Here is a 13,013-nt window from a genome sequence, read left to right as displayed (position 1 = left end):
ATCTCAGCGTCACAGATGGCAACAGTCCTTTTTCGATTCACCTAACTCCAGTCCACAGTGCCAACAAAAACCTCCTTTGCTCTTGCACCAGATGATGGCAGGAGCTTCCCAGGGAGGCCCCTGGGGAAGGACTCCCAGTTGTATGATTGACATTTTCCACCCCTAACGCATTGCGATTGCAAGAATAAAAAGGATATTTGGAGGCTGTGGAGTGCACGTGGTAAATGTGTCATCTGGGACACGTTAAATATGGGTACACCTGCAGGTTTCCCTGGGGAAATCAGCTGGGGTGGGGCGGACACAAAGGTTGAGGAAGGTTGTGGTAAGCAGCATGGGCAAGCGGTTATTTTGTCCCAAAAGCCGTTGTCTATGACGGTATAGACATAGTCGATGTTTACAACGTGTGGCAAGCGGAGCACAGGTATGAAGCACATACTTACCATGCTCTGCAAGCAATTCACAGCTTGATCATGCCATATTTGGACCAAGCACAATGATACCCAAGCCCATACCTCCGGTTCCCGTTGTCCCAGCGCGCGTGCTGATGCCCGTTGATCAAGCTGGCAGCCCCTCGCTCAGCAGAGCGCTTGGGGATGTGCTCAGTGAAGGTCTCCACCAAACTGGCCTCTGGCTCAGGCCACAGCCCACGGAAATCAGGAGATATGCCTGGCTTGGATCAGCTCCAGGTCAGGTCCTAAATCCTTAAGGATGGTCCCTGCTCTGATTATTGCATGCTATAAACACTGAGTGCATTGTTGGCACTAAACATGTATTCAGAAATAACTCTTTTTTTTTAACAGTATTATTTTATTAGGTATGAAAGCACAGGCAAAACATTTGTGCAATCAATAATCCCCCAAATCACTTCTGTATAGATATATAGCATCAAAAATATACCCCTTTACTATCAAAAATATTCCCCTTTGCTAACAGTCAGCTACCATTCACTAAAGAGATCTCTCTTCCCTTAAAAAATTAGTTTAGGTCTATGTACGTTTGTACCACATGTGCATACACCGACACACGCACGAGTTTTGATGATGAAACTGTTCCACAGCTTCCCTACCCTTAAATTCTTCTCCATCTCCTGTTCTAGGCACAGAGTGCTGCTTTTGCTTCCACTTTCCCTCTTCTTCTCCCTTCAGTTCCATGTTCAGCCTTGACATATGTCACATCCCACCGCGGGGGGAGGGAGAAGGAAAATCGTGACGCCGAATATGTCGCGTGAAGGGCGTGAGTCTGGCGTGTGGCTAAGGGAAAAGAGGTGGCCTTCCCGTTGAGTCACAAGGTTCAGACAGGACCCCCTTGCTTTCTGAACTCCTTCTCAGAGAGGAGTCTAGGTGCGGCTGGATCCACTCTTAGTCTCAGACTTGGTCAATGGTTTATGCCTAAGGGTTACGAGGACGATAAGGGTAGCCACACGGCAGAGTCAGCGTCTGCCTGCCAGGTCCCTCTCCGCTTCACGTGGGAGTGACTTAGATTCGCAAATTCCCTTGAACTAAATTAAGGTGAAACGACACCAAACGATCAATTTATAGTAGATTTATTTATGGTAGAAGCAACTTGAATGTGGAGACGCATCAGCTTAGAAAACTGGGAAAGCATAAAGGGGTTAGCAACGGTATAATCTTATTAGAACATTTATAAGAAGGAAAGGAAAGGAAAGAGAGAGAGAGATGAAGAGAGATATCACCACCCTTGGATCCCGCGATGACAATGACAGGCATGTCAGTCCTCCAGTGATGGGCGTGCAGGTGGCTCCTTGGGGGTTTGCCTTTTATGCTCTAGTCCCTGCCCCTCGTTACGCCCCTTGAGGGCTCATACGGTTCTGGTCCTAGAAAGTTCTCAACCTTCTGCGCAGGCATGGCAGGGGTGGTGGTGGTGGTGGTTGTCGTCGTGAGGGGTCTCTGGGGTGGCCTCTTGGGTCGCCTCGCCTCGCCACAACGTTTGAGAGATTAACTCTTTCAGTTTCTCACAACATATTGTACTGCTTGTGGTTTTTAAAATCTTCGCTGTTCTAGAATATGTAATGCTTAACAAGAAGCATGCCAGCAATTCAGTGCAGCTGTTTCTTCATATGGGTAACGGCAAACTCTCAGCGGTGGCTAGCCCTACGCATTTACATACATTTCTTCTTCACAGAGCCTTTTAGACAAAGACAGAGCCATCCTGGTCACTGGTGTTCAGGGTTATGTTGCTGTTCACGACGCTTTCTGCATAGCTAGCTGAATAGGTAACCTGGTAGTGACTGCAGGGGCCACAGAAACATAGGAATGGACAGTGCTTTAAGCAGACGTGATAAAGGTATTTCCTGAATTTTTCCGCAGCAAAGGCATAGATAAGAGGATTGAGACAACAGTGACAGAATGCAATGGTTTCGGTCAGGTGCATTGCGTAGTCCAATGATTTAATTTGGCTGCAGCTTGTGAATAACTCATAGTGCTTTAAAGTCTCTAGAAAAACCACTACGTTGTAGGGGGACCAAAACACAAAAAACACGACCACCACAACCAAGATCAGTTTTATGGCTCGTGCTTTTTTCTGATTTTTGCAGGACAGCAGGGTTTTGATGATCCCACAGTAGCAATAGCATATGATACAGACTGGGATGAAAAAGCCGATGGTGTTCAGCTCCACATTGCAGAACACCAGCCAGATGTTCTCCAGCTCCTGGGGGAAGACAGAAATGCAGTCGTTTTCTACCAGCTGGGAGAACACAAAATGTGGCACTGAAACTAAAACCGCTATTGCCCATACTCCACAGGTTATAAGAACGCCATGTTTCAGTATTCTGGATTTCAGAGAATATGTTGCCCGGACAATGGCCAAGTATCTGTCGATACTGATAACAGTGATAAAGAACATGCCCCCAAAGAAACCAATGTAATACAGCGAGGAAACAGCTGTGCATGGAATAGTCCCAAGGGTCCATCCACGCACCGTGTTGGAAGCCCAGAAGGGGAGGGAGATAACAAAGAGAAGGTCTGAGATAGCCAAGTTCAGGAGGTAGATGTCAGTGATGCTTTTTTTACTGCCTTCTTTCACAATGGCAAAAACTACTATGAGATTCCCTGTGAGGCCAAGAGCAAACACTGCAATGTAAAATATTGGCAGAAATATTTTCCCAAATTCTTGGATGTCAGTCTTATTGCAGGAAATAGCGTGTTCATCATAAGCGTATTCAGCTGTCGTTTCTGTGAATGCTTCCGTCATGCTGAATTTTCTGGCTAGAGGCAACATGAAAAGGGAAAAGAGAATAGTGTTAGAGAGAGAGATCCAGTATCTGCTATGGTAAAATACTGAGAGACCTCACCAACACACACGCTTTGGGATTTTGTCACTATTTGAGTTAGTGCGAGTTGTATTACTGCGGAGGTGAGGGTAGTTACTAACAAAAGCCCAGACTCTGCTGTTACATGTCCTTCACTGCAAATTAGCTCTTTAGGATAAGAAAAAATAAATGAGAATTTCAAGGGCTGTCGAATAAGCCCCTGCTTATCAGAAGAGCAGCCGAAGCAGCAGCAAACCAACATCCGACTGACTGAGCTCTGCAGGTGGTGCATCGCAGCGTGAGAAATGCAGGTGCCCTCCCAGTCTTGGGCAGTGCTCGGCAGGAAACGATACCTCACACGTAGCTGTTGATCAGCATGCGGTGCTTGTCAACACCACCCAGCGCCCACAGAGCCCAGTCTTGCACTACACGTTAACCCCAGGGTGGAAGCGTGGTAAGACGCCCAGTTTGGCCAGGTCTGAGCCGACGCTTGGGAGGAGCAGTGTTTGCACTGGGGCATCCCTTGGGAGCAAGCATATCTTTGATGAGGTTTTTTTTTTTAAAAATCACCCTATGATCGACGGAAGAGAAACTATATTGACCCTTTTCCTCAAGCGCCAAAGCATCTCGTGACTGCTCCTGCCTTGGCTGCGAGGTAGTCAGGTTGGAGCCAGGGCTTGTTAGCTTGGAGGCTGCACCCAAAGAGAGAATGGGGTGCAGGTGTGTGACCTCTGGGCTCACCGGTCTGCACATCCAATAACCCGGGGCACCCGTCAGTTCCTCTGCGCTCCCTTGGGAGGTGGCGTTCAAGTCTCCGCAAAGATTTCTGTTCGCAGGGAACCAAAAATCCTAGAGGGGTGCAGATGTTACTGCAGTCGGCCTGCTCCCTGGTTGGGGCAAAGAGCTTGTAAGTATCTGTAACTTGCTCTCGCTGCAGGAAATGAAGGAAATTGAGTGTGATACACTGTGCAGAAGCCCAGGGAGATGACAACACGGCCAAACCAGCCTGTTAAAGCTGAGACGGAAAGGAAAGGTCAGTGATAACAAAACTGCAACTAATAACTACCCTTCGGTCACAGCGTTGCAATCTTCTTACAGGATCCCCTGTTGACTGTAAAGAAGGGACTCGGTTCAGTGACCATAAGCTGTCTCTAATATAGATGTTTACATCTCCTGTTAGTGGGAGATGTAGTCAATACAGCCAATGAAGAGCAGCACATCTGCTCCAATGCAGGTCAGGCCAAATATGCTTTAAGACAAGACAGACTGCTTTCCAGACTCTGCCGACCACGTTGATGAAACTCTTTTTGACTGTAAGGAGAGCACAGGCACATCACTCAGTGGTAGATGCCGATGGTATATAACTACTCCTACTCCTGACGCTTAGAGCAAAGTGGTTGGAATCCCAGCCTACATGTCTACGTTCCACTGATAGCAATAGTTTTTATAGCCTCTGTTTAAAATAAACCTTGCAAGACTACGCATGAAATAAAGATGTCCTGAGATGTGAGACAGTCCTTGCCCAAGAAGTTTCATACGACATAGCGGTAACTACAACAAACTCCCCCATGGGTGGCTACTGTGACCATAGTGACATTTTCTCCTAATGCCTCATCACCAGAGTGCCGTTTGTGGTGTGGGCCATGAAGTTCTGGCCTCTTATTTTGTAGTAATTTCTCAAAGAGGGTTTTTTTTGTGCTAGTTGGAAATGCAAGCTCTCCATTTTAAAATATCTTCTTATTCTGAAAGTTCAAAGCCTAGTTGGCCCTAAAGCATTTACATGAGAAGTGCCCAGTCATTAGAAAACAGTCTTTGTGGTTTTGCACAGAAAAAGTGGGCTAGAAGAAGGGCTGTCTCAGCGTTGGTAGTTTCGGGGCATGGGCACGGTGCGGGGAAGGCTGTTTGCAGCAGGCAGGCACGCCGATGGGCTGAGCGGCTCTTGCAGCGCCTTTCCACTTGAACTGTCCAGCCCCTTGCTTGCAGCTCAGTTTAATTCTCCAGCTTCTGGAGATGTGGTATCTGACACCAGTGGAATTAAAGGGGACGAATAGGAAATGCCTAGGTGCTGGGGCAGAAGCTGGCCGCAATTGCAAACAAGGTACTCAGTTTCTACTGGTGAGATAACTAATTAGAGTTGCCTACAGAGATATGTGACAGGTTCCTCATCTCTTCATGTGTCTGTCCAGTCATTACTTTGTCTACCCTATTGAGGGATACAAAAATGAGCAGGAGATATCAAAAATGAGTAATCCCAATAGCCCATCATTTTCTGCCTTCCCATCCTGATGGTTTTCTTTCTCTTCTTCTGAGACTAAATGTATGCAGCATGTGCCTTTAAAATGAAAAGAAGTGTCGGGGTACTCCAAGTCTTTTGGGCCGAATATGAGTCGCTACGCCAGCCCACCCAGCTCCTTGCCACTGAGCTGTTACTGCACCCATCTGCACAGTGCCAGAGCCTCCATCTTACTCTGTGGGCTGATGTGCTCCACAGCTCGTTCCTCACCGACGTACTGGCGTGCAGTAGCTGCTACCAAAATGATTGGGGCTGGAGCACCTGGTGTGTGAGAAGATGCCGAGAACTGAGTTTGATCAGCCTCAAGAAGAGACATCTCAAGGGGGATCTAGTGAGAAGGTTGTCTCTAGTGAGGAAGGTGAAGCAGACAACTTTCCTCAGAGGAATAAGAGGCAATGGCCATGGGAAATTGTTATTCACTATATGGAAAAAAAAATCAAACACCAGGTCAAACAGCAGAACAGGGCTTCAGGGAGGCTGTGGGATCTCCATCCGTGGAGATACCTGAAACATGGCCAGCCCTGCTCTGAGCATGGGTTTGGACAAGAGACCTCCAGAAGTCCCGTCCTAACTTCGTGACTCCGCGACGAAGCCGGACAGAGGCCATGATGTCTCTGCAAAGTGCCCCAGCTTCTTCTCTGCCATGTAAGCTCCTGTTTCAGCCATGTCTTTCCTGGTGTGACAAGCAGAAGTCCCATCATGCACAGAGGAAAAAATGGATTGATGCCTACTTGTATCCCGTTAGCATCTTTGCTAACTGTGCAGGCATCCAGAGAGGGCTGCTCGGTGGTGCTTGCCTCGACTGCGTGTGCCGTGTGAAATCCCTGATCTGGAGACAGAGAGAGCGAGCAGATTGGTTTACTCTCCTCTCCGAGAGTCTCTAGCTGTGCTGGTCTTTTCCATGCTCACTCCCTTAATTCGTGTCTAGAAAGGCAGCTTGTTCCTCTGGGAAGTTTCCATAGGTGTCTGTACAAGCCACTGTGCTTTGTTGGGTGCAGGGAGGATTTCACACGTGTAAGGAAATGCAGGTCCCACCACGGGGAGTCTGCTTGCCCTCGGGGGTCTGGCAGACTTCTGCACAGGCTGCGCCCACTGGCATTGCCCAGAGAGAAAGCTGAGCATGGGAGCGGCCACCTTCTTCACAGGAGAACATTTACACAGACATGCAGGATGAACTCCTGGCCTTATTGAAGTAAAGAGGAACATCACTTGGGCTGAGATTTTTGCTGAAGTACCTTTTCAGTCAGGTAATCTCCTCTGGCTCACTGATGGGGACCATTTATTTCTACAGTAGCAAATTATTTCCTTTACCCCTGGATGGGTGGTTGCAAAGCCCATAGTACCTACACCAACGGGAAGGGCGAGATGCTGCATTACACATCCAGGGGCAAGTGAGAACTGCACTTACCAAAATGACGTTGGCATCCGAAACTGCTGGCACAATCTGTGGCTTGTTCATGCTCTAGCTCCTGGATTTTGTATATCACCAGCCACACACTCATATCCTCCCACTGCCACTCATCCTGCATATGCAATGCTGTCAGTTCTTTTTGACTATTTAGCTCCTCTGATTCCACCTTGCTCAGTTTAAGCTGATGTTACTCAACAGGTGGGCTGCAAACTCCAAAGGGCTCCCAAAACCCCAGCCCATACCAGATAGGCATAATGTGATGAAATTTTATCGCACCCTAAAGCGAGGAAATTTAGCTCTGCCCATCCTCCATCTTTCCGTGCCCGGTATTCTCTATCAGCCTCGCAAAGCCCACCGCAGCACGTGCTATAGTCTTCTCACTGTCAGCTTCAACCCAATTTTCTCTCTTGTGCTTACGATAAATGTTCACCTAAGGGACAAAGCGAACTGAAGAGCGTAGAGGACACTGGAGAAGGGCTGCAGGGCTGCGAGGTCCCTCCACCAGACATTTTCCCTTGCTGAGTACAGGAAATAGTAGATTCACTTCTGCTTCTCATGGAACTGTTCAACTGCTCTGCTCTCTCTCCAGATTTCCCCAGCAGTTTTACACCCTACTCCCCACAAACACTTCTGCTTTTAATCACATTTATAGCTATCTGAAAGACAATAGTCTGCAGGACCAAAACCCCTGTTTCTCAACCCAGCTATTCCCAACAACCATGTGCGCTGTATGTAAAACATAGGGAAGCGAAATTACAGGAGATCCACAAACTGCTCTAAGCAACAGAAGTTGCATTTCAACCTTCAAACAGCACTGGCGTCAGGCTGGATGACACAAGAGCCAAATCCTGTGTATGCATCTGATCTTTCCAGTTATCACCCCTGGCACTTCAGCCAAGTGCCACCTTACAAGCTTTACTGCCAAGAAGAGGGGTCTGCAAGCACTTTGCCTCTCTGTGATGCCTCTGCCATCACCAAATTAAAAGAAGTTAAAAAAACCCCTACACCCAGACCTCTGCCAGAGGGTCACGCTTCACATTTGCACAATACGCTGATAAAAGTATTTAAGCCTCAGAAAGATTTTCACACCTTAGTCAGCATTTCTGGGTGAGGCTGACTTACATGCTTTTCTCATGCAAGCAAAGCGTATTTTCAGTGCATGCTGAACATGACGACAATTCAGCTGGCCCAGGGAAGCTGTAGGCTTTGTGGGAACACCTGTGAAACCCTACGGGCGTGTATGCCTTTCTCACCCTTAGGTCTGAGCTGCCACCACTCTACCCAAATACAATGCTGTTGCTTTTATGCATTTGCGACTACACCCATCTGCTTCTTGCCGGCCAGTGGTTCTCGGCAAGACTGTAAGGATGTCCTCAGGTACCTCCAAATGAAATGTTGTAGGTGCTGGTGGCACTTCTAACACATACACAAAAAAAGAGATTTAAGGGAATTAACCAGAACTGGGTGGAAACTAACAGGAAGGATGCCAGTCTTAATAGCACTCTGGGTGAAACTCTTAACCAGCCTGGTGCCAATCAGCTACCATGCAATCACCAGACTGCCGCGGACACCTCTAACCACGGTTTGGATTATGGCGAAAACAAAGCTTACACTTATGGGCAATACACTAACCAGAGACGGGGCACGGTTTCTAGTCCTACACCCAACTGTAAGTATAGGTTCCTGTAATTCACTTTGCTTCTCTTTCAGAGCAGCGTGGCTCCGTTCTTAGGGGACGGTCTCTGGAGTTACTTGGGATCGTGTTAGATAGCTGGGGTCAAAAGCAGGCCCAGCCCAGCAGATGCAGTTACTTTAAATCTTAAATCTCAGTCTTTATTCAGTCCTGAACTGGGGAGGTGTTCTCCCCGTTCCACCTCTATAGGTGCTGGAAGCAGCTGACAGAATGGTGACCTTCGAAAGTGGGAAGCAAGGAGAAACAGCTAGAGTAACCTAACCTTTAACCTGCGCAAAATAAAATTTAAACAGTAAAGGGGGAGAGTGTAGCTAATGCCAGTCTGCATGGCTTTATAGAAGAGAAGCTTTAGTTTGGACATCTGATGAGATTGCAAGGTTGACAAAGGGTACTGCATGGGAGAGTTGGAGCTTTGACTTGCACTGCCTGCTTATTTGATTGACACATCTCTCCAGCCCAAAGCAACACAGCCCCAACAAAGCGTTACAATGGGGCTGGTTAGCTGTCAGATCTCGAAAGCCAGCCATCGGTGGAGGAAGCCTCACTGAACTAGGAATATTGCTTGTAAAAGGTCTGCGGGAACGACGAGTGGAAAGCCAAAAACTCTTCAGTATTTTCATCATTGGTCTGAAAGCAGATTGGGAATCAGAGCTGGCAGGGGGAAGTGATAAAAGAGTTAGGGAATTGGACGGTGATTCAGACGGATCTGAGTAATCTGGGGCTTCTCAGATGATTCACGCTGGCTTTAATGTAGCCAAAGTGACACGCTTGGAGTTAAACAACACAGACCATGTCTCGAGAATGGGGGTACATCCACGAGGAAACCTGACTGCCGATACAGGCAGACCCTGAAACTGAGCTCCGAGGCAGATGTCGCAGTAAGAAAAGCTGATGCAACCCGCGGGTGTTTAAACAGGTTCTAAACGGGAAGGAACAAAAGAGGGAAGACTTTACCATTGCAGAGCTTAATACTGGGGCTGTAGGCATACTTCGATAACACTTGATTTCACTTTTGCTTGTGTTAATAATCTTGCTAATTTAGTGGGATTAGCCATACCATAAACCGATGCATGGAAATTCAAACCAGAAACATGCAAGCTAGAAATGAGATACACATTTTTAACGGTGAAAGGCTAATGACTGGAACAGACTTCAGGTAGGAAAAGGAGATTTTTGCATGTCTGAGGGTCTCCACGTCAAGAGAAGGTATCAGTCTGGGAAACGGGTTTAGGCCAGACACAGTGGAGGAGCTCAGCAGCGGGGTGCTGGGTGAAACCCTACAGCCCCTGATAGGCAGGGAGGCAGAGCGAACGGGCCATTGAGGCACACTCGTCTTAACAACCATGGCTCTGTCGTGGTAATATATGACTGAAAAAGCCAAACTGTCCTCTCCCCAGGTACTTCACCAGCACTAGCTAGCCCAAATCCTGGGATGGGACCCCCTGGAAGGAAGTGGGGTCCTGTGAAGAGCACGGAGCAGCGGCTGGGGTTGGGTTAGAGGGGAGGCTATACGATGGCTGTGGAAAGAAAGCAGCGTAGTTTGGGGATGGGGATGGTGTTATCAAACAGCCAGTCTGTCCTGCCTCTGTTAAACCCTGCGCGTTTTCCCTACTTCTAACAGGTTCTTTTATCAATCCTCCATCGCTTCTGAGTGGGTGTGGTGTAATCCCAGACACATCCTTGCTCCCTGCTCCCCCAGTCCTTCCCTGATGACTTTAAGGTAAGGAAATTCCTTCCTTTGGTATTTCTTCTTTCTTCCATGATTTATTATCAGATCAGCTGGACCACTTCTGTGGCCCAGCAGAGTTCTGCAAGCTTAATAATTGCTTATCAATTTGGGTGATTTAATTTATGAAGGATCTCCCCAAGACTTTTAGGATAAGTTTTTTAAAAGCAAGTAGTGATCTGGGCTGCTTCATCATTGAATTTTCCAACTCAAGGTGGAATTCAAGGTGCAGAAGCATGATGCTGAGGCTTTCCAAAAATTAGGGCATTTAAGGTGTCCTAAATAAAGGACCCAGAAATGGAAGCTGATCAAACCACTGCTGATTAAGATAAATATAAGCTCGAATATTGCAGAGGCCTGTGGTCCCTTTCAAAGGCAGTTAGGTCAAAGAGATGAAAAAAATGCCCCCTCCCTGAACCAGTTCTACAGCTTTTACACCAACATCACAAACTAGGTTAGAAGCAGACACCACTAGCTGGAGATAAGCAGCATGTAAATCTACAAACCTAAACCAATAGTTCTGGGTTAAAAAAAAACCAAACATTTGATAAGTTCAGGCTTAGATCATGGAGGGTAGGAGGGCATAGTATAGAGTTCAAAATCCCCAGGATCTCTCTCACCTTCACCTAAGGCCTTATAGCATTGGAAAGTGCTTTCTCAAAGATGCTCCATGCTAACTTGGAGATAACTGCAAGGCAGCAAGTAACCAGGGCACAAGAGTCAGCTTAACCCATCACATCAAAACTAGGTATACTCCAATTTATAAAGAAAACACAAAAACATGGACTTACTACTGTCTCTGCTGGCGGTGAGGGCTTCACCACCTTTGCTTCAGAGCAACCACAGAAGTATTATTTTGAACAAGATCTTGCTCTTGCTCCGTCAGCGCATGGTCCAGCTGGCTGGGCCAGTGGCCTCACTCAGGCTGGCTGTGCTACCGTCACAGCAAAGCGGGCGCAGGGGACTGAACCCCCGTGCCCCGGGCAAATCCTAGCCCCCAGCGACATCCCTCCACTTGCTGGTTTTGTCGCCCTGCCAGGAAGGCTTGCTGTGAGCTGTACGGTAGAACAGCAGTACCGCAGCGGTGTGTGGTTTGCTGGGGCCGTGGCAAACCCTGCCAATCCCCTGGCAGCTCACCCCTGCGGTTGCTGGCGTATTTATAGCAAAAGCCGTAAGCTGAAGGTTTCAGTGGTTTCAGCTCCTTCCTTCAACTCCAGGGAGGACAAAGCCCCTCCGAGGCTGACAGGGTGGCCATGCAGGAGACTTGGTGCCCACACACTGGGGGTCCCACCTGCTCCTTAATGGAGCAGGGAATAGGCTCAGGTTTCAGGGCATGACCAAGGCTCTTGAGCAAGTGAAGATGCAGATAGTCATGTCAAGTCACTTTCCAGGGGTGCCATCGTTGATTCAAATCATTCTTCTGAATGGGAGCTAAGCACTGTGGGGCTTCTGAAAAATCCGACGAGACATTGGTCTGAACCTCTGGCGGTCAAAGTACCTTTAGAAATCTGGCCCTAAGGAGGTCAGAGCCTTAAATATCTGTTTCAGAAGTGACTTATGCATTTAGGAAATATGACCTATGACATATGAAATATGACAGTATGATTCAGACTCCTGCGTCTCCCTTGGATCTTAAAATTGAGGCTCAAAAATCACTGAAATGGTTCTGAAATTTTCATCCATGACTCTCGGGGTCATGATTTTGTGGTCCCAATCTTATGGCCAGATTGAGACCACAAGGGTCCTCTGCAGAGCCTCTGCCACCTGAGATGTTTTCCAGGCAGTGTCTTGCCCCCAGGGACCGGCCAGGGGATGGGAAATTAGGTAAACGGTGTGAGAATTGTGTTGATTCTGGGGAGCACTTTAACCCAGCTGCTGGGGGGCAGTGGCAGAGCTGGGGAGGGACCAGGTGCCTTCCCAGGAGCTGCCCATGGGCACTGGGTGTTTGGGGTTGTCATCTGACTGGATGGTGACTGACAGGATCAGGATTTTCTTGGAAAATTTGTTTCACAGGTATTTCCCACAGCCTGTTAGTTCCCCTATTTGCCCTTTCTGCTTGCACAGTTGCTCGTGACACTCTGTAGCTTTTTTTATACGTATAGCTGAGCATTTTGCCGGTGTTTTCTCTTACCTGCTCTTCCTCAGTATTTCTTTTCCCCAGGCCTTCCCTTCTTAAGCGGCATTCAAATTTCTTTTGTATTTTCTGTTGAAGGGACAGTGAAAACAGATGATTGTTTGTAGCTACGTGCACTGTTCGTACTTCTTTACGGTTACCATTCACTCCATCCTCTCGCTGCCTTTATCATAGCACCTATTTACTTTTTGCCCCCCTTTTTGTCATTAATAAGCTCACATTGCCTCGGCATCCTTGAGAAATCTGAGAAGGCTCTCTAGAAATGGGAGATCTCTTAAATCATCTTCTCCATTGCTTTAGAGAACAGCGCACATTATCCCCTCTTGATTGTGTCCGGATGAGATTTAAGTTCTGGAATTGCCAGCCTCTTCCTGGGAAGATCACATTTACTATGTGATTTACTCTCGATTTACTACGTGTTCTCCTTTGTCAAACTTTAGCCTTTTCCTCTCCCTTTTGGACTTTTTCTGCACTGCACAGACCCT

General features: G+C 47.6%; 1 protein-coding gene across 1 annotated transcript; it reads right to left on the bottom strand.

Annotated features, from left to right (window-relative positions):
* Positions 1-1,581: 1,581 nt before the first annotated feature.
* Positions 1,582-12,599, bottom strand: CX3CR1 (C-X3-C motif chemokine receptor 1). The gene is made up of 2 exons (XM_075495592.1): positions 12,526-12,599; positions 1,582-3,227 (listed from the first exon to the last, which is right to left on the bottom strand). Exon 2 carries the CDS (start codon positions 3,211-3,213, stop codon positions 2,149-2,151), a length of 1,065 nt encoding a protein of 354 aa, XP_075351707.1. The 5' UTR covers positions 3,214-3,227; positions 12,526-12,599; the 3' UTR covers positions 1,582-2,148.
* Between the last annotated feature and the right edge of the window lie 414 nt (positions 12,600-13,013).

Source organism: Mycteria americana, chromosome 2 (genome assembly GCF_035582795.1).
Source record: "Mycteria americana isolate JAX WOST 10 ecotype Jacksonville Zoo and Gardens chromosome 2, USCA_MyAme_1.0, whole genome shotgun sequence".
Classification (NCBI taxonomy): domain Eukaryota; kingdom Metazoa; phylum Chordata; class Aves; order Ciconiiformes; family Ciconiidae; genus Mycteria; species Mycteria americana.
Note: the sequence above shows the minus strand (reverse complement) of the source record. Positions and strands in the feature narration are given on the sequence as shown.